General features: G+C 33.9%; 2 protein-coding genes across 9 annotated transcripts in view; one reads left to right on the forward strand and one right to left on the reverse strand.

The window, feature by feature from the left end:
• The window catches only part of nbeab (neurobeachin b), a 569,044-nt gene that overhangs the window by 174,442 nt on the left and 373,390 nt on the right, over positions 1-21,212 (reverse strand). For 6 of the 8 annotated variants that reach the window (XM_087284306.1, XM_087284305.1, XM_087284304.1 and 3 more), the window contains exons 38-39: positions 10,872-11,018; positions 4,059-4,195 (exon numbers count right to left, since the gene is read on the reverse strand). In XM_087284306.1, coding sequence (XP_087140432.1) covers positions 4,059-4,195; positions 10,872-11,018 — 284 coding nt within the window. Of the gene's footprint in view, positions 1-4,058; positions 4,196-10,229; positions 10,263-10,871; positions 11,019-21,212 lie in introns of all 8 variants that reach the window. The other 2 variants (XM_087284302.1, XM_087284299.1) reach the window with 1 other exon arrangement.
• On the forward strand, positions 1,116-3,377 carry mab21l1 (mab-21-like 1). Its single transcript, NM_152974.2, is given in 1 exon segment — positions 1,116-3,377. A coding segment is annotated over 1 exon segment (1,080 nt). The 5' UTR covers positions 1,116-1,493; the 3' UTR covers positions 2,574-3,377.

The following is a 21,212-nucleotide window of genomic DNA, read 5'->3' on the forward strand; positions in this document are numbered from 1 at the left end:
ATGATACGTTAAAACATGCATATTTTAAATAAAGATAAACCGAAGAACTAAAAGTAGGCTAAACAACACATTAAAACACGTTTTTAATCATTAATTTAAAAATAAAAAAGACGCTTCCACTTTGGTGAAGCTTGAAGGTTTAATTCGTTCAAAACGTATATAATGCTTTTTAAAAATAATTTAGGCTAGAACTGCTAATAACACCAAAAAGCGTTTTTTTAATCGGCTAGGTTTAGGAAATCACCTTAACGCATATTACTTCAAAGGCCTTCGTATTCCTGCTATCGTCAATTAACTTCAGAAAAACTAAACCTATTCATTTTATATTTAATAATAAATAAGACGAGGGCATGATTTGGATAAGTTGAACCCAACTCACCATTTTCTATAGCCTAATAAAGGAAAATATGTTTGAAATGGTTCAAATTAAAGAAAACATCCCTGCATTAACTAACATATTTACACAGCTAAACATTTTAAAGAATATTTTACAAAACACATTATGCAAAGCGGATTTAAATTTACACGCACTGAAGAGAGATATCACCAAATATAAGCAACAGATAATATAAATGTAGTCATATCAAAGAATGTCGCAAAACTATACTGCACAGCCAAAAGATAAATCGGATGAGCAGATCAACGAAAAACATTATGCATTTCAAAGTGCACGCCATTCTACAGACGAAATAAATAAAATAAAAAAAATGTTAAATAACCTGTCTTAAATCTAATCATAATAAATATTCTTAAAACGATAATGAACATGTTAAGTATCAAATAATAGGCATACACAATAAATATTCACAAATATGAAATTCAATAGCCTGCTTTCTGGTTATAAATCAAGCCTTGATAAATTATCAAAATAACCAAATTATCTATAAAGAAGAACAGAAAAGGTCCATGTATCGCGAATAAACCTGTTTCTTCTCCCTCCAAAGTGTAGGTGTGTTTCCAACAGACGGGTTGGTTGTGTATAAAAGCTAAGGATTAATTTGTCGTCAATAAACTGAAGGCAGTGACGACTCGTGCTGTGATTGGACGAGCTCATCTCAAACCCTCCCTTTATAATTTCAGAGGACTGAGTTCGGAGTCTTAAACACACCAACACCGCTTGGACACACACTTAAGAGCACCCTGCACTTTCCAACCCCTATTGAAAACAGAGAAAAGGCACCGCAAGTGGATACAAGAGGTTTGCTGAACTACTGATCCGTGCGTATGGACTTTTAATTGCCGAATTAGACCAAGGGGTTTGATTTTTTTTCTTTTTTGGTCGCATAAGAAAATACAAGCAGATGATTTAACTGCCCGAGTTTGTGCATGTGCTCCACGCACAAATAAAAAAGGCATTATAAAAAATTATAGCCCCCTTTTTTTCTCTAAATAGTCCACATTCTTCTCTAAAATTGGCTCCTGTACAAACAGCCGCGTTGGATCCCTCGGGTTACTGCGAGACTCCGGTGTACAACCCGGATCTCTGTCCAAATATGATCGCCGCCCAGGCCAAGCTGGTGTATCATCTCAATAAATACTACAACGAGAAATGCCAGTCTCGGAAAGCGGCCATCTCCAAGACCATCCGGGAGGTGTGCAAGGTGGTCTCAGATGTCCTAAAAGAGGTGGAGGTCCAGGAGCCCCGCTTTATCAGCTCCTTAAACGAAATGGATAACCGCTTCGAAGGGCTCGAGGTCATCTCTCCAACTGAATTCGAGGTGGTCCTCTATCTGAACCAGATGGGGGTCTTCAACTTCGTGGACGACGGCTCTCTGCCGGGCTGCGCCGTGCTCAAGCTCAGCGACGGGCGGAAGAGAAGTATGTCTCTCTGGGTAGAGTTCATCACGGCTTCGGGATACCTGTCCGCGCGCAAGATCCGCTCCAGGTTCCAGACGCTCGTGGCGCAGGCGGTGGATAAGTGCAGCTATAGGGACGTGGTTAAAATGGTCGCCGACACCAGCGAGGTGAAATTACGCATCAGAGACCGATATGTGGTTCAGATCACTCCTGCGTTCAAGTGCACCGGCATTTGGCCGCGCAGCGCTGCTCACTGGCCGCTGCCGCACATCCCGTGGCCTGGGCCGAACAGAGTGGCAGAAGTCAAAGCCGAGGGTTTCAATCTCTTGTCGAAGGAGTGTTACTCGCTGAACGGGAAGCAGAGCTCGGCGGAGAGCGATGCCTGGGTGTTGCAGTTCGCCGAAGCGGAGAACCGACTGCTCCTAGGAGGCTGCAGGAAGAAATGTCTGTCCCTGCTCAAGACGCTGCGCGACCGTCACCTTGAACTACCGGGACAGCCTCTCAACAACTATCACATGAAAACTCTTGTGTCTTACGAGTGCGAAAAACACCCGCGCGAGTCGGACTGGGACGAAAACTGCCTCGGGGATCGGCTGAACGGGATTTTATTGCAGCTCATTTCGTGCTTGCAGTGTAGGAGATGCCCCCATTATTTTCTGCCAAACCTAGACCTTTTCCAAGGGAAGCCACATTCGGCCCTTGAAAACGCTGCCAAACAGACTTGGCGACTGGCAAGAGAAATTCTAACCAACCCTAAAAGCTTGGAGAAACTCTGAGGTAAAAAATAAACGACATGTTTGTGAATTGGAGGTCTGACTGATCAAAGTTCTGAGGCCTAGACGATGCTAATCAGGATCTCTTCCACAAAATGGTCACTGTTGAAACCAATCTCCGTTGATTTTGTTGTAAAAATATTTTAGAGAGCTCCGTTTAAAAATACTTTACATGACGAGAATTTGTCGTGAGGGAGCAAACTGTATCAACAATCAAAATGAATGGTTACCTGTCAGTATTACTGTTTCTTTCTTTTCTTTTTTCGAGCCCTGCCCGACAACACATTTTACCTAAAAGCTTTCGACACACGAAGACAGAATAACCTGTACATTTTATACTGTAAATAGACACATTTGTAGATTGTGAATCCGGTGGTCTGCAGTTGTGAATGTTGTTCTGTGACACGTAAATAGAAGTATAATTTCACCTGTTTTAACATTCGCCTGGATTATTTCTGAAGAGAGAAAGAAGAAAAAATCATTTAAACCTGCATCAGCGATTTAATCTATTGTCAATGGCAAATTGCAAAAGTTTACATTTTGATGGTACTATTTGTTACGTTCCTAAACATTCCATACGCATACTTGAATTAATTATTTAAAGTAGGCTATATTCGACCGTTTTTGTTTGTACCTTGCTTACATGGTAAAAGGCTGAAGTTGAGAATATATATATGAAAAAAAATATACCTGAAAACAATGCACTTGAAATACACTGGAATATAACATTTTGTGATTTGATTTTTTATATCTGTCTCTGAGTTTATTTAAAGAGTTAATAAAAACAAATGAATATTTGTGTCCAAATAATGATTCGTGATACATATACTGCAATTTAATATTTTTGGGGGGTGGTTAAGTATCTGGATCTTCGGCTTAAAATTATAGAGTGTAGCTTGGTTCTTCTTACAAAATAAAAAGCGAATAAAGCACAAAAAGGAACATAAGCAAACATTTCTTCCCGACTGATGAGAGAAGAACAAATATGAGCTGAAATATGGATTGCAGAAACAGGTCAGAAAATGTTTATCTTAAGAATAAAACCCTGCAACGACATTTCTGCGCCTCAGAATTGCACACCTTAATTTATATATTTAGCCTATTTGTACCAACATTTTTGTGATTGCCCTTTTCGATGTTATATTATGATATTCAAAAGCCGATTTACGATTTTTTTATTTAAATGCTTTGTGGACGAGTTACTAGTTTTAGTTTATTCAAATGATCATTTTACTAATTATGTGCCATTAAATCAGTTTTAGTAAAAAACTATTTTATTATTTTTAAAACAAAATTAGGCCTGGTCTTTACGCATGGCCTTGCGGGGTATTCATGGACCTCGATTTTGTTTTTTTTTAAATGACAGTTTTAATAATTTGTTGAATATTTCAGCATCTTATTTCGATCCACGTCCCGATAAGTGCAATTCTGATTTATATTCGCATGCGTACTACACACTTACAGATGCACAGCAGAAATGCAACCTACTTTGGCATCAATGCGTCTGAAGGCTGGGTCATCTTCGTCCACTTCAAAATAGATTTCCGTGGTAGTGATGGAGAGAGTCCCACGAGCTACAGTGACCGGGGCAATAAGCTGGGCCGGAGTGCTCAAAACAACAGGGCCTGTAACAAGGAAATACGTTTTTATTTTCACAGGGGAATTTGCCAAGATTTAGCATATAACCAGTCAATCATAAACAGAAGAGACGTGATGCAAGTTAGTGTATTTATACACAACCATACACTTACACTAAACAAATTGTGACATTTCTTCGGAATGTGTTTACAATGTTTTTTTTCCCCCAAGTCAGCCTTTTCTTATATAGTTTTGTACACTTGGACATGGTGGTGGTCCAGCGACTTTCATCACGCGAGTGGGTGTGTAAAAATGTTTGTAGTTTATTCAGAAGTATCTCAATTTACATCAAGGAAAATTGTTATATATTTTTTTCTATTTAAGCTTGGTCAAAAGAAAATATCGACTAGAGCTTTACATAAACGCGCATCAAAATGAAACAGAAGGGGGAACACTGTTAAAGAGAACTTCAGCAATTACACTATTAAGCTGTTGCTTTATTAAATTATATAAAGGGAAATGGGAACATTTTAGAGTAGATATGCGTTTCTATGCATCCTCACAGCAATAATTTCACAGTCACTTTCCTGCGTTATTCAGCGACAAAACAAATCTTGTTTGAGTGATACGCATTTAGCCCTCGCTACCTAATCAAATTAATCGTCGATTTTCTTTTTTTGATGTGAGACCTGTAGAATTGACCTTGATATTTTATTATAAAAATATTTGCAGACATTCTGACCTCAGGTCACATGACAAGGATCTAATCTCAAGCTTGTGTGCGCTCTTTCTCTCCATTTATTTTTCCTCTATAGGACCAGTCCTCTGTGTTTTATTATTTCACCATTGCAGCAGTCCACGGATCGGTCCTGGATGTGAGGAGAGGCTCTAGAAATTGGGATATTTATCGATCTCATGAACTCCAAAGAGCCACTTTAACGTCTCATCAATCTTAATCTGCTCTCCTCGGCCAATTATGCCCGATACTGTTGCAAGATTACAAGTGGATTTGGGTTTCAATTCCCAGAGCACTCCTTCACTGCTCTCCCCGACCGCTCGTAGAAACCAAAGCCGCTTTACCTCCTTTTTGTACCAGCTACAACAACCGCTATTTCAACTCTTAGCAAATAATAACAAACCGTTTTATTTAAAAAAGAAAAAAAGTTATATATATATATATATATATATATATATATATATATATATATATATATATATATATATATATATATATATATATATATATAAAACACGATTAATATATTTAACATTTGTGTATCAAAGACCATAAATCGAAGAAGCACAAATATACGATTTAGACAGGAAGATTTTACGCGAAAACATATAAGGCCTAAAAATACATTTGAAGAGTTCAGATGCAAAAACCTGCGATCTGAAATTTACTTCTAAAATGGCAATTTTTTCCTGAGACTTCTTTATTTATGTTCACTTTTCACATTAAAGGCAATAAAATAACATATTAATTGGCATTGGCCTAAAAGGGAAATTGCATGAAAAGATTGAGCGAAATGCTAATTTTAGGAGAAAAATCCAGATGCGCTTAGAGGTTTTTGCATCCGAACTCTTCATTTATGGACCTGCTTAAAAATAAATAGGAGATAAATGCATTTAAACACATAAATGTATATGACCAACAAATATCTATCTTTATTTCCCATCAAATCTCACACAAAACGCCGAAAATACATGAACATAATTTCACCTGTGAAAAAAATTGAGCCCTTTAATCCGAATCAAGTCCCTCTCATGTTTAATAGAGAAAGAGGCAATTGTAACGTGGCCTAGAGGGACTCTTGTGAATCCGGAGACAATACAACATTAATCCAATGCGCAGAGAAGATTAGCGCTAAAACCTCCGGGGACCTTTAAAATGGGATGAAGCAAAAATAATTTCATATTACAGAATCAGTGCGATCAGGTTTCACATGTGACATGTAATCTCACCCGCCGCTGGGAATAAAGCCTTTCTCCATTGTTGTAAACCAAGGAACAACATTTAGGCCTATTTTTACTAAGATTAGCTACAAACTCGCTATACTGTACACTATACTATACTATACTATACTATACTATACTATACTATACTATACTAACAATAGCCTACTGATAACAGTAATATGACTTGGTATTAAAATAAAGCGTTCATAATTTTCCGTTAATCCTATTTAATTTGTGACTATAGTCTAGTGATGTAGAGTTGATTTCAGAGTACTAGTGAGGATTAGCAGATTATCATGTAGGAACGAAACAGGTGCAGCTGTACTCAGCAAATCTGAGGTGCACGCGGTTCTTTCGGGCCGCGCGCGCCGTGTCATGACGTCAGCTGCTAAACAGACTGCCGCGCGCTATCGGCTGTGATGTCATAGGAGTGTGGCTGGCAGGACAAAGGCATGATGGGAAAAGAGATGTTTGTTTTCTGTGTCACTACGGGGGCCTAATATGAATATGAAAATAAAATATTAATTTGGTTGAACTGAATACAACATATATAAGATCAGCTTTGAGGTAGAACAAAACAATTTATCTTGTTGTGCTGCAAACTACTGATGACATTTCTTCTAAATTTGAATAAATATATAAATAAAAATAGGTGATTTTTAGACAACACAATATCAATGTTTCAAACTGAAACGGGGATCCATTTGAACAATAGTTATTTTCTTAGGGGGAAACCTCTAATTAACTAATTTATATTTTAATAAGAAAATTGTCAGACCCTTGCATCAACACATAAATGTTAAAATGTTATTCAAACAAACTCCAATCCAGAAAAGTGGTCACTTTATTTTCCCCGGATGAACGATTATTGCAATTTATTTGTATGAAATATAGACTATAACAATTATAAACATTATTATAAACTATATTAAAATATATATTTAAATACAATTCTATTAAATATTTAAATACTTTCTGATGTCAATAATATAATGAATAGGCCTATAATAAATAATAAAACATATAGAAAAGACAGAGCGAGAGAGTATGAAAAAGCAAATCAGCATCGCATCTTTTTTCACATCACATCTATTCTGTCTGTGTTCAGTTGTGGGTGTAAATACAGTCATGACAGTTCCTGTTCTCTGATTGGCAGTTCGCAAACCGAACCCCTCCCACTGGCTGTGAGAAGACTGTTGTTGATTGGCCTGTTGTTTACACCGCTCTCATTAGCACTAGCATTAGCGTGCAGGCCCAGTGTCAAAACAGAAACAGCGCACACACAGCAAACTGACACAGAAAAACATAGCACAGCTCCCCTTGTGGTGAAGATTCACCAATCAGATCAAAGATTAAAGCTGTGATATGACATTCAAATCCATAAATACATAAAAACCAGAATATTGAGCATCATTAACCTACCTGATATCATTCATAAAAACATATGCTGAACAAAACAAATGAAGACATGTCTGTATACTTAAGTAAATATACAGTAGCAAATTATTTAAAGGTAATTTATTTCATTGATTTAAGGTAATAGCCTACTGAATATGAAAAATAATTTAGTTAATTGCTAATTTATTTACTAGGTTTGCTTTAATACAATCAGTATGAAGCATAGCAAAATCAAATGTTTTAATGGCTGGAAACACAATCCATGCACTTGTTGCTTTATTAATCCTTATTATGGTGATTATTTACGTTTTAGAGATTTATGAGCATGTGCTAGGATCTATGATTAATTACATTCCAGTAAAATTACTTTAAACATAGATGGGAAATAATACGAACAGAAGGAACAAACCAGACTGCATTCCTTTAAGGCAAACTGGCAAACATCAGTGGGAAAATATCTGAGGTAATTAAGGCGATCATGATTTAGATATGATGCCTGAATTCATACAAAGCCAAATGAGTGGATTTCTATAGAATAACCTTCATATTTCTAAAAGTATTGCCTGAGTGTAAACAGAATGTGTGTTTGGAAATGTTTTAAGCAAGACCGGCTATGCATAAATAGGACTGAGGTTTACATAGAACATTTCAGATTAAATAAATATACATATTAGGCTAGTGGCTTTTTTCTTTTTTTATTGACACATAAATATCTCAACACTCATTTTTAACCTTCACTGACTAATGAAGGTCTGCAGAGCGAGTCGGGGCATTGATTATTCTGGGCATTATTAATAACATGTCTGTTTCATATTCAGAACACATACATCACATATAACATCTTCTGACTGTGTTAGCAAAGCACAGCTCACACTTATTCCAGTTGTGGAGCATATCCGAAATGTGAGTACACTTTTTAATGACTCCTTTAAAAAAAATAAAAAAATTAATAAATACAATTTAAATATAGTTAAATTAACAATAAAAAGTATATACAATAATAGGCAATATAGAGAAATAAATAAATAACATTTTAAATAAAGCTAAATAAACAAAAACAAGTACATAAAATAACAGACTGTATAGAGAAAATAAAATAAAAACACATTTAAATAAAGTTAAATAAACAATACGTATATAAATATAGACTATATCGAAAATACAAATAAATAAATAACATTAAAATAAAATTAAATAAACAATAAGAAGAATTAAAAAATTAACTATACAAAAAATAAACAAATAAATAACATTTGAAAAAAGCTAAAAAAAACAATAAGTACATAAATAACATACTATATAGAGAACATAAATAAATAACCTTTAAAAAAGGTTAAATGAACAATAAGAATATAAAATAATAGAATATATAGCATAAATAAATAACATTTAAATAAAGCCTAAATAACCAATAAAAAGTATATAAACAACAGACTATAGAGAAAATAAATAAATAAATAAATTTAAATAAAGTCAAATAAACTATAGGAAGTATATAAAATAGAACATATCAAAAAATAAACAAATACAAAGTACTGTATACAAAACAGACTATAGACTATAAAGAAAAAAATTAATAATCAAAATAAACAGCTAAACAAACAATACAAAGTAAAAAAAAAACAATAGACTAAAAATAAATAGTTCATTAATTATTAATTCATTTATTGAAAGTTATATAGACTATAGTAAGTATATGAAACATTAGACTACATAGAGAAATAAAAAACAGTATTTAAATAAAGGTAAATAAACAATAAAAAGTATATGAAATAAACTACATAGAGAAAAAATGAATGAATGAATGAATAAATAAATAAATAAATAAATAAATAACATTTACATAAAACAATAGACTGCAGAGAAAATAAAGAAATAATAAAATAATTTACATTTACATCAAGCTAAATAAATAATTAAAAACATATAAAATAAACAATTATAAGGAGAAAATAAATAAATGTATAAATAACATCTACATAAAGCTAAATCAACAATAAAAAGTTTAAAAAAATAGACTACAGACAAAAAAAAACATTTAAATCAGGCTAAATAAACAATACAAAACATATACAATAATAGATTATATGGAGAAAATAAATAAACAAATAATATTTAAATACAATTAAATAAACATTAACAAGTATAAAATAATAGACTGTATATAGAGGAAAACAAAAAATAAAACTAAATAAAAAATAAGCAGTATATAAAATAATAGACTATATAAAGAAAATAAACAAATAAATACAATTTAAATATAGTTAATTAAACAATAAAAAGTATATCAAATACTAGACTATATAGAGAAAATAAATAAATTAATCAATAGCATTTAAATACAAAACAATACAAACCATATGAAATAATAGACTATATAAAGAAATAAATAACATTTAATAAATCAATAACATTTAAATAATAATAAGTATATAAAATAACAGACTGTATATAGAGAGAAACATTTTTAATAATGACAAATAAAAAAAAATAGACTATGCATAGAAAATAAATAAATAGAGAAAAATATTTTCCAGAAATGATCTTCCAAATCAAAACAATTAACAGAAGACGATAGTTCAGGTATTAATATTTTTTGATTAATTGAATAACTGATTTCCTCCTAATTGTTGGCATGATTCATGTTTTATTTAATCGGTGTAAACAATATTAAAGTATTAGTGCTTTTAAAAAAGATTAATCTCTTAAAATGGTCAAACCTGCCTCTGGAAACATTTACTCGTGGATACAAACTGGCTGTGAGGGGGGGGAAAAAGACAAATATGAAAATAACGTAATACTATAACCTTTGAAATAATAAATAAACAAACATTCGACAGAGACAGAAAAAAGTAACACTGTCCAGAGCAATACTTAACCCTACAGACTGCCAGAAAAACATAAACACAGTCCTAAAGCAAACCAACCACACTAACTACACTGGTCTGCATCCAGATTGACAAGAAAGATATATTTATTTATCTGTTCTATGTCAAACTCTGTCATTCTGCCAAAATGCCATGCTTAAGCCATATTTAAATAAATAAATAAATGCTACCAAATGTGGATTTATGCAGACATTTCCGATGAAGTGCTCTGGGCTGGTTCTCACTACATAGATCATTTAAAATAAGATTTTGGAGAATCTGGAGTTTTATTAAGATAACTAATTGTGTTCTCTCATTTCATTTGTAATTTCTTTAACCATTTAATGATCAATTCAAAGCCATGTAACACATCGAAGCTGAAGGACTGAAGGGAAGTAACAAGGAGCTGATGTATGACTTAACTTACTATGCATATACTGCATGAAGAGGCATTTCTTCCATACAAATTGCCCTCTGTGTTGTGTATAGATCCACTCACCTGCCAAGTTGTCGACCTCTTTCTCCTGCAGTAAACTGACAGCGTCATCGTCCCCCTCGAGCATCAGCTCTGTCTCAGTGTTCTGGCTGACCGATGCCTGCCCGCGGAAACCCTTCCTCCCTCTCAGAGCTTCATCTTCCTCCGGGCCTGCAGACGAGACAGGAGACAAAATGACAATGGACACTATTAACTCTTGAGCACATTTAAGAAATCAAATAAAATAAACATGACATTAAAATACATTAGAATAAGATAAATACAATACAATTTTAAAAATGTTACATTAAATTATATAAAAATTTAATAAAATAAACATGACATTAAATTACAATAAAAAATTTAAAATAAATAATATAGTACAATAAAGTAAATTATATAAAACAAACTACATTAAATAACATTAAAATAAAATAAAATAAACATTACATTAAATTACATTAGAATAACATAAAAAAATTACAATTTTAAAAATGTTACATTGAATCACATAAACATTAAATTAAATAAACATTACATTAAATTACATTAAAATAAAATAAACATTATAGTAAAATAAATTAAAGTAAATTAAATAATAAATATATTAAATAACATTAAAATAAAACAAAATAAACATTACATTAACATGCATAAAAATAAAAATAAAAATAAAATAAATAAAAAACATTACATTAAAATAAAATAACCATTACATTAAATTCCATGAAAATAAAATAAATTAAACATTACATTGTTCCATTAAAATAATAATAAAAAAACATTACATTAAATTCCATAAAATAAAATAAAAATTACATTAATTTACATTAGAATAAAGTAAAATAAATATATTTTTAAAAACATTATATTAAATGTTATAAAAGTAAAATAAAATGACAATAAACTATATTAAAATCTAATTTAAATAATACATTAAGTTGCATTAAAATAAATTAAATGCCACAAAAATACATCAAATAACATTAAAATAAAATAAATTAAACATTACATTAAACAACATTAAAAATAAATTAAACATTACATTAAATTACATCAAAATAAAACAAAATAAAAATAACATTAAATTACATTAAAATAAAACTAATTAAAATACTATAAATTACATAAAAATAAAATAAAATAAATTTTATTAAAATTACATAAAAATAAAATAAAATAAATATTACAATAAATTAAAATAAAATAAACATTACAATAAATTACATTAAAGTAAAATAAATTTAACATTACATTAAAATAAAATAAACATTACATTAAAATAAATTATAGTAAATTAAATGAAGTAAATTATATAAAAATACATTAAATAACATCAAAATAAAATAAACCTTACATTATATTACATTAAAATAAAATAAATAAAGTTAATTACATTAAGATTAAATAAAACAACATAATTGTACTAGTATCTGCTATTATGCAACTTTTAACTGGTCTTCTTACTACTTGGCAACATAGGCAACATGGTTCAAGCAATGTTCTCCAAGTGCAGTACATCACTCACAAAATTATACACTCTCTTCTGAACATCTGTGTAACTGCACTTTGGTGATAATCTGGTTAGTAAATCCGGCCCATGAATGGATCAAAGGCATTCATGAAATATCAAAGATACTGTACAGTATCAAATCAAATCACATCACATCACATCACATCAAATCAAATCAAAATGTATTTCTAAAGCACTTTTCTTTTTAGGAACAACAGGCGTTCACCAAAGTGCTGTACAGTCATGAGTTAGATAATATCACAAAAACAATAAAAAAGATTAAATATTCTGAAATATCATGGGACAGCATGAATACTAAAATAAAATGAATTTAAAAATGAAAAAAAAATAATAATAAAATACAATTTAAATAAAATAAAATAAAATAAATTAAATTACATTAAAAATTAAATAAAATTTAATATATAAATAATGAATAATGAATATATAAATAAATAAATAAATAAACTACTAGTAGTAGTTCTGCACAGGTTTTTGTAATGCACTGCACTCCTTTTTATTATTTTTTTTCCTATATGTGTTGGACTGTTGCATCTGTAAGTCTCCTGCAAGCCTCAAAACAGCATACTAAAAACTGAGCTCAAGTTAAAAGTTTAACTCATGCTCCACACAGTGAAGCCTCATGCACATTGGGACACGTATGGCTCATCCTTTTCGTTTTAAAACACAATCCTCATCCCTAGTGATTTTCACCAAGTGGTGTCTCATATTGTCAGAACTCTACACACAAATCACAAAACACACACACACATTGGGCAAAACTGTTCAATTATTCTGCAAAATGAAACTCTACATTCAATACAATGTGATTTCTTCTCAAAATGGTCTTTTGTTTTCAAATGACACACACAAGCCATCACATCTATAGACAATTATAAGAACAGTTGAACACTGATGTGCTTAATGTAAAACACTATGACCATTCAGCATAATGACTTACTGTTAGCCCTACTAGTAGGCGCAGAAGGCCCCTACTGGCCCATATCTATCAGCTGATAACCATTGATAATGCTCTTTCAATTGAGTGATTACGTTCGAATCGGCTGAATCAGATCAGATTGTGAACTCCCTAACTATTCACACTCCTAATAGAGAGTAGACTGCAAAAGAAACCTGTTTTAGTTTAATTTCTTTAAACTCGTGACAACATTAAAATATTATAGATGCCATTTACAACAAATATTTAGTCGTACACTTGTGATTCATTCATCAGATTTAATTAATTTAGAAAAGAAAGAAAAATGGCAGTCAGGCCTGTCCAGAGGTTGCGTTAACCGAATATTTTCCGTCATTGACGTATTTTTTTTCAGCAGTGACGGAAAAATCTGAAGGTGATCCGTCATTTTGACGGATTATGCTGAGGGGGATCTATTGTAATTTGTAGCTGTAATTCCCACTCCTGTCCAGCTGATGGCGATTGCCCTTGTTTTGTCTCCTCTTTGTCACCACTGCGCTGCGTACAGTTGCAAAAATCTCAGCAGCAGAGTGTTTGAAGTTTCTTTAAACGGCCAAATAGTTGCGATATTAATAATAAAGGTGAAAAAAAGAGGAAGTGATGCAGTGGACAATGATGAAGAACAAACAGACCAAAATCCTCAGTCGCCGACAGCTGTTGTTACGTGCCAACCAAGCGGCAACAAGGAGGTCAGGTGCTTTGGAGTGCGTTGTGAGCTGGGCACTACCGAACGCAGAGGGGTGAAGCTGCGCCCCTGGTGCTGAAGGAGCGTGTGCTCCAGTATTTTTCCCGGTGAAACGAGTCCTTGCAATACCGGGAAATCCCACATTCAGAAAATCCAGCAAACTTCTGATTACTTTCTTAGGAAAAATGTTTCCTAACTACAAAACGCGGTCTGAAGTAGCGCTACCCAGATAGCAGGTAGTAATCGGCCCGAGCTCGGCTGCCCTTCGGCGCCTCCGGCTTCGACTCGTCATCGGCGAGTGTTATCCGGGCAGAGTATGGCCCGCAGCTCGCTCCCGCACATGCCTTTGTGATGCAGCTGTAAAGCACTGTCGCGATTCCTGTTAACCATATCTGGCCCGAGTCTGTCTGTAGAGTCCGGGCCGCTTCTGGCAAGGACTCTCCAGTGTGGGAGCAGAACGCGGCTTCAGCCTCCAGAACAAATTTAAAACTTTCAGGAGAAGTTGACTTTCCGAGGCAAAGACACAGAATGTAATGATAACTGCATCTGCATCAGTTTCTCTTGATGCGTTTGATTACGCACAGGCAAAGCACCCAGTTCAGGTCGACACAGGAGGAAGATATGAGGTGCAGATATGAGTTATTGTTCATTTGTTAAATAAATGACTGAATAATTTAGCCTATATGCTCGTCGTGTAGTTCATTATTAAAATATGAATGAAAAAAGCGATCAGAAAATATGCAAATTAATTGACGGTCAATAATAGGTTATGACGGAATTTTTACATCCCTCTCGGTCAAAATGACAGACAATGACAAAGTCTAACGCGACCTCTGGGCCTGACCAGCCTGATCTCACGAGAAAACGTAAGTATTTTACGTTTTGGCAGTTTAGTGGCTAATTCGTACGATTTTAAAAAGGAGGCGTGGCACCTAACCCCACCCCTAAACCCAACCGTCATTGGGGGATACGCAAATTGTACTAAAATGTACGAAATAGATCGTACGAATTTGTACGAATTAGCCACTAAATGAAAAAGTTACGAATTGCCGTGAGATTGTGTTGGCCTGACATACGTCACTGAATTTGCCTCATAGTCAGATTTGTCTTAGACAAAAGAACAAAGACGTTCAGTTGAAAAAATAGAAGTAAAGAAACGCTTATCACAAATAGAAAGTTGTCTGACACTCTTTTGACGTGTTTCTTTACAGTCCTGTGTTTAAAATGTTCCCTACACTCCCGTGAGGTTCATGTACCTTGTCTCAAAGCGGTCACGTTCGAAAGTTGTCAACACCAGTACACAGATGAAGAAGGAAAAAAGGGAAGGAGAGAGAAGGAAAAAAAAATAAAATAACATAGCGGGCTTCCTGCTCTGTCTCATATCTCAGGAGCTTTCATCAGAGCCAAGGAAGAAGTGGGACCGCTTTTCGGAAATAGGGAGCGTGTAACATTTAGAGGCACAGAGCCAGCGAGCGGTCATGGATCAAAGCAGACGGAGGGAAACTTAAAACCGTAATTCTGTAAACCGTCATTACGCCTGCATTAAAGCAGGGAGAGCTGATGGGGCTGAGCTCCAGTTTTGACTGGCAAGATAAAGCTTAGGTCCTCGGTGCAATGCAGACAAAATAAACCAAGCAGATTTTGACAAGAAAATGATCCCGAGCAAACGGAGAGAGTTTTTTTAGGGGGGGGGGGGGGGGGGAGTGAGTAAAAAATGTATTTAGCTTTGGGTTGCTTTACACAAGAAGGAAAACAAACTCGTACATATATAAAGTCCCAGCGGACGTGGTTTCTGCCTGTTGTCAGTTTTTGTATTTGCAGACATTCCTATTTCTTCTGGTAACCTCGGATAACAACAATGAAAATCACTGGCATCAATATAGAATTTGTTACACCCAATTATACACAAAAAAATGCTATGGTGTTGTATCCCAATGTGGGTCAAGTACAGACCAAGCCAACCATTGGGTTAAAAAGATTAATTTCATTTAACTGAAGACAAAAAACACATGTGTAATTCCATATATGACTCAATGTTGATTTACAACAATCCAGCATGAAAGTAAAAATTCTGATATAACTAATTTGCAATTTATAAAGATTAACAGGATTATTAACTGCTAAAAATTCAAACCAAGGCTCATTCTGAAAACGTACCCCTATATACATTTCTAGAGAGTGGCAAATATGTCCCAGGAGCTAAGTTTTTTGCAGTTTTGTTTGTAAGAACCCACCAGAGGCCACTTGTATGCTTTTAAGATCTCAAAAATTCCCTTGCGAGCGGCATTCACGCCTGCTATTCTCGTGTAAATCCACCTGAGGCCGCTGTTGACTGACTGACTGGTTGACTGACTGACCGATCCACTGACCCACCCTCCTCCTTCCCTAAAGCCAACCAATAGTGTTTTCAAAAGCACAGATTGACCCGCCCACCCACAGTTTTGAAAAGCAGAAAAGCCCTTGGCTGATTTTTACCACATTTTTAGATTTTACCACATTCTCACCCTGTTTATTACTTGTTTATTTTTTGGCTTCTGTTTTTGTCTTACCCAATTTCTGGAACCGCTCTTTGCTGGACTCAAACCCTATCGTCGTGGTCAACTCCTCTCTGCGTCTCAAGTACATCGACGTACATGGTGAGCTACTAGACAATCTGATAATAGCAGGAAAGCCATCCATACGGAGGTAAGCGGTCAGCTGGTAAGCATGAAAAGGAACGGGGTCAATAACAAAATGCAACCAAACGTACTTCTGGCTACATACTTTCAGAATGAGCCTTTGTTAAAAATACCTGGGCTGTTTTAATTGGTGTGTTAAAAATGTAATTTAAATGTTTAACCCAACAGTTGGGTTGTCCATATTTTATCCAATTTTGCTTTGTAAAAGCCCAGAGTTTAGAGTGAATTTAGGTTCCAGATTAATTGTCATCCTAAATCCCGACACACAACTTTTCTAAAATAAAAATGTATCAATTCTAGATATTCATTCATTTTCCTATGGCTTAGTCTCTTATTTATCAGGAATTGCCACAGTGTATTGAACCACCAACTATTCCAGCATGTGTTTTACGCACCGGATGCCCTTCCAGCCACAACCCAGAACCGGAAAACACCCATACACTCTCTCGCTCGCACACACACTCATATACTACTGTTAATTTAGTTAATCCAATTCACTTATAGTGCATGTCTTCGGACTGGACTAGAGTGCATGTCATTGAACGGAGAAACTGAAGCACCCAGATAAAACCCACGCAAACACGGGAGAAAATGCAAACTTTACACAGAAATGCCAATTGGCCCAGCAGGGCTTCTTGCTGTGAGGCGACAGTGCTCACCACTGAGCCACCGTGCTGGCCAATTTTAGATATAAAAATAAATAAATCAATAAAAGCCCTATTCAGCATTCTGGAATCATCTTCTGTGTGAACAATATAGACAGTGCTGCCTGCATGCAAGTTAATTTACCATAGGAACTATATACTATAAATATGCTGCTACCTTTAGGAACAGCCTTTACATCAGGAGCAGCATAAATGCTTAGGAAAGCAGTTCACTCCTGGAATACTTTTATGCATGTTGCTATTTTGAGCAATGACACGGGTACAGAAGCTTCCTGGGTTTTTTTTCTTCCTCCAGCAGGCAATCCTTTGATAGAAAGCCTACATGCTCCCATATAAGAGTTCTCTAGTAACATAGACGGTCATTTGTCAGTCTTAGGAATGAGGCTTGATGGGAACTCGAGATCGCTACAACTCGGACCTCCCCAGTGACTCCAAAGAAGCCCTCGCTTGTATTGTCAACCACCTCGTTTATCCACACCCCCGAAGCTCATTCACTGGACTCCCGTGAGCCATCAGGGCCAACACTGAGGCTATTCAAGCCCAGCACGGCTTACCCGCTCTGCCATCAGAGGGTTTATGTTACCCAGGGCACAAATTTGGCATGACGCAGCAGGGCTGAGAAAGACCAGGTGATGGCTGGTCTGTGATGGCAGTGGGACTTGAATGATGTTCTTCGCTAAAAGCTTGGATCTGATCCACACAGCTGGGAGGGGGTGGGAGATTGTCATTGACTGACTGACATGACGTGTAGAATAACAAACAAATCAGAATGTGTTGAAGTAGATGTAGCGCTAGACTTACATCCAATGACTAGAGGAATATGATGAAAACTAAACATGGCTCAAAATAGCTCCTTCATTGGTAAAAAAGAAGAAAGACTCTATCTTGAGATTCACTTCAGTCATTCCATCACTATGTGACTTCTTCAACAAACTGATCCCTTCACTTGGCCTTTTTCTTTCAAAGTCACATCAAATGAAATCACTTGCACGTAGCGTGCAGCAAAAGGAATTTTACTGTTTGTGAAAGCAGCTCCCTAGGTGCAAAAAAATGTAAGTGTTTGGAAGTTTTTACTGTTGGAAGAGCTGAAAGGCTTTAAAAAGGCCTTTATTTAGTCGGTTATTGTTGCTTAGGTCCATGTTTTAGGTATGGCAGGAGCTCTGGAGTATTCGTTTTTTACCTTTATTGCACCATTTAAGTCACATGTTCTTGTAGCCTTCAAGGTAAGGCAAACATAAAATAAAATAAGAGGAAATAAAAATATATATAGTAAGTGTGATGTAATATTCCATTTAGGCAGTAATCGAATCTGATGTATCTTTCCATTCTACGATTGACAGATGAGATGCCTTTGTTAAAATACACAATGTACCAAGACGGTAAAAGGGTGAAACGTGTAGCTGTACGTCTCTGCAGTTGGCTTATATATAATAACTCAAACAAAATGTAGCCATAAGTGCAACGATGCACAAACAATGTGGCAAAGTGGACGATCAAATGCCAGGAATTCTGCAGTCAGCGCTGGAAAAAGAAACCCAAATTTGTAAGGCGAAACTGGAGACCCATGTAAGGGTTTTTATGGTTTTACTCATGTGAGAAGCATTTCATATCACACATGCAGACTGATTATCATTACGAGACTCACAAAATCTATATGCAGAGAATTTCGTATGGCAAAATTAGAATGTCTCCATAATGAAATATTTGTGCCAACTTGATTATAATTCCATATGCTAATAGGCCGTTAACATCAAGAATGATAACTATGGGAACATTAACATGACATCATTTTAACTGATTAGTATTTCAATGAATTTGTTATGACAACATTTTAGTGTGTGAAATGTACTTTACAACCTACAAGACTACAGGATCACATGTGCACAGGGGCAAAAGTGATATCACCGTCTACTGGCCTGGCATATATGATATAGGCTTTTTAGACCCAAGCACAATTCTATTTTTGTAGCCCTTCCCCTTGGCCCTTGAAATGTGTGAAGGGGAAGGGCTTCAAAATTTACGGAAATGGGACAGCACTACAACACCTGCACACATCATCATGTCATCACAATCTCTTGCATCAGTAGCTTTATTTTTTGGTATTTATCTTCAGGAAATCACTGAAGGCGTATATCATGACGTCATCGTAATGATATAATGTGGCAATATGATCGTAAACTGCACTGTGCATTTACACTATAGCCATATTCATACATGTAAACACACAAAAACAACATAAACATTATAGCAGACACTGTAAACACTCATTCCCAGCCACTAGACTTTCTTTTTTTTTTTTTTATATTTATTTTTTAAAAGTTATTATTATGGATTATAGATATATTGATTATAGATATTTTATTTTAGAGGTTTTTTTTTTTAACAAGACGGTAAAACACGAACACGGTTATGAATATATTAAAAAATTTGCTTGTTTGTTGTGAAAATTCACATGAACGCACAAAACGGGTGAGGGGAAGAATTGGAATCGGGCTTTAGTCATTTTTGTCTTTTTGTCGTCTTCCACTTTTAAAAAAATTATAAGATTTATAGATTATTATATTATATCTATTATTAGATTAATTTATTTAAAGAACGACAGGATTCTATAATATTATGTAATACTATATAACTATAAAATACTATGTAACATTATCAATCTAATTACTTTTAGAATCTTCAGCATTATTAATTTAGTTACTGTACAATATGGACCTTTATTAAAAAATACAATTAATTATACAAAAATAAAAATAAATAATCCATAGTGTAAGTATTTTAAAAACTCCTTCGAGAGCTGTACATACACAATGAATATAATATGTCCTTGCAGAACATATTAGTTAAAAAATTAAAAAAATAAAATAAAATAAAATGGCAGATATGAATTAGCGTTTCAACGATTCCGTAGACATGCTTGACTTGAAACCATTGCCTATTGATGATGATATTAGGTTGTGTTGCAATTTCAGTGTTACTGTAATCAAACCTAAGATATTTAAAAATGTAAGACATTATAAGTGTGTGTAGGAATCTGCAGAAACCTGTTATGATGGCTTTCAATAAAAGTAAATATTTTTTGTAGTATTGGAGTATATATTGTTTTCAAAATGCATCTGTTAATAAAAGATTATCACACTAGCATAACATTGTGTAAAGGTATTTTCTTTACAGTACCATAATTTTGAGGTAATTTTAGGATCCTTTCAGAGTTCTATAATTTCACAATGAATGAATAAAAGAGGGATTTTCACAGTAAAATCAAGTTAACATGCAAATTGATTACATTTTGTGTGTACTGTCTATACTAAAACTGATTATTTTAACACGCAGTTGTGGTCAAATTATTACTTATTATTTTTTCTTTTTCAAATATTAGCAAGGAATCTTTTACACTATGTCTGATAATATTTTTTCCTCTGGAGAAAGTCTTATTTGTTTTATTTAAGCTAGAATAAAAGCTATTATTAATTTTTTAAAACCATTATAAGGTTAATATTATAAGCCCTCTTAAGCAATTTTCTTTTCTTTGATTATCTACAAAACAAACCACTGTCATTCAAAACCTTGCCTAATTACCCTAACCTGCCTAGTTAACCTAATTAACCTATTTAAACCTTTAAATGTCAATTTAAGCTGAATTTTAGTATTTTGAATTACATCTAGTAAAATATTATGTCACCATGGCAAATATAAAATAAACCAGTTATTAAAACTATCATTTTTATAAATGTGTTTTAAAATATTCCGTTAAACAGTAATTGGGGAATATATATATATAGTAATATATAGTATATAAAGTGGGCTTTAATTCCAGAGGGCTAATAATTCTGACTTCAACTGTAAAT

This window comes from Danio rerio, chromosome 15 (genome assembly GCF_052040795.2).
Source record: "Danio rerio strain M-AB ecotype USA chromosome 15, GRCz13ab, whole genome shotgun sequence".
Lineage (NCBI taxonomy): Eukaryota > Metazoa > Chordata > Actinopteri > Cypriniformes > Danionidae > Danio > Danio rerio.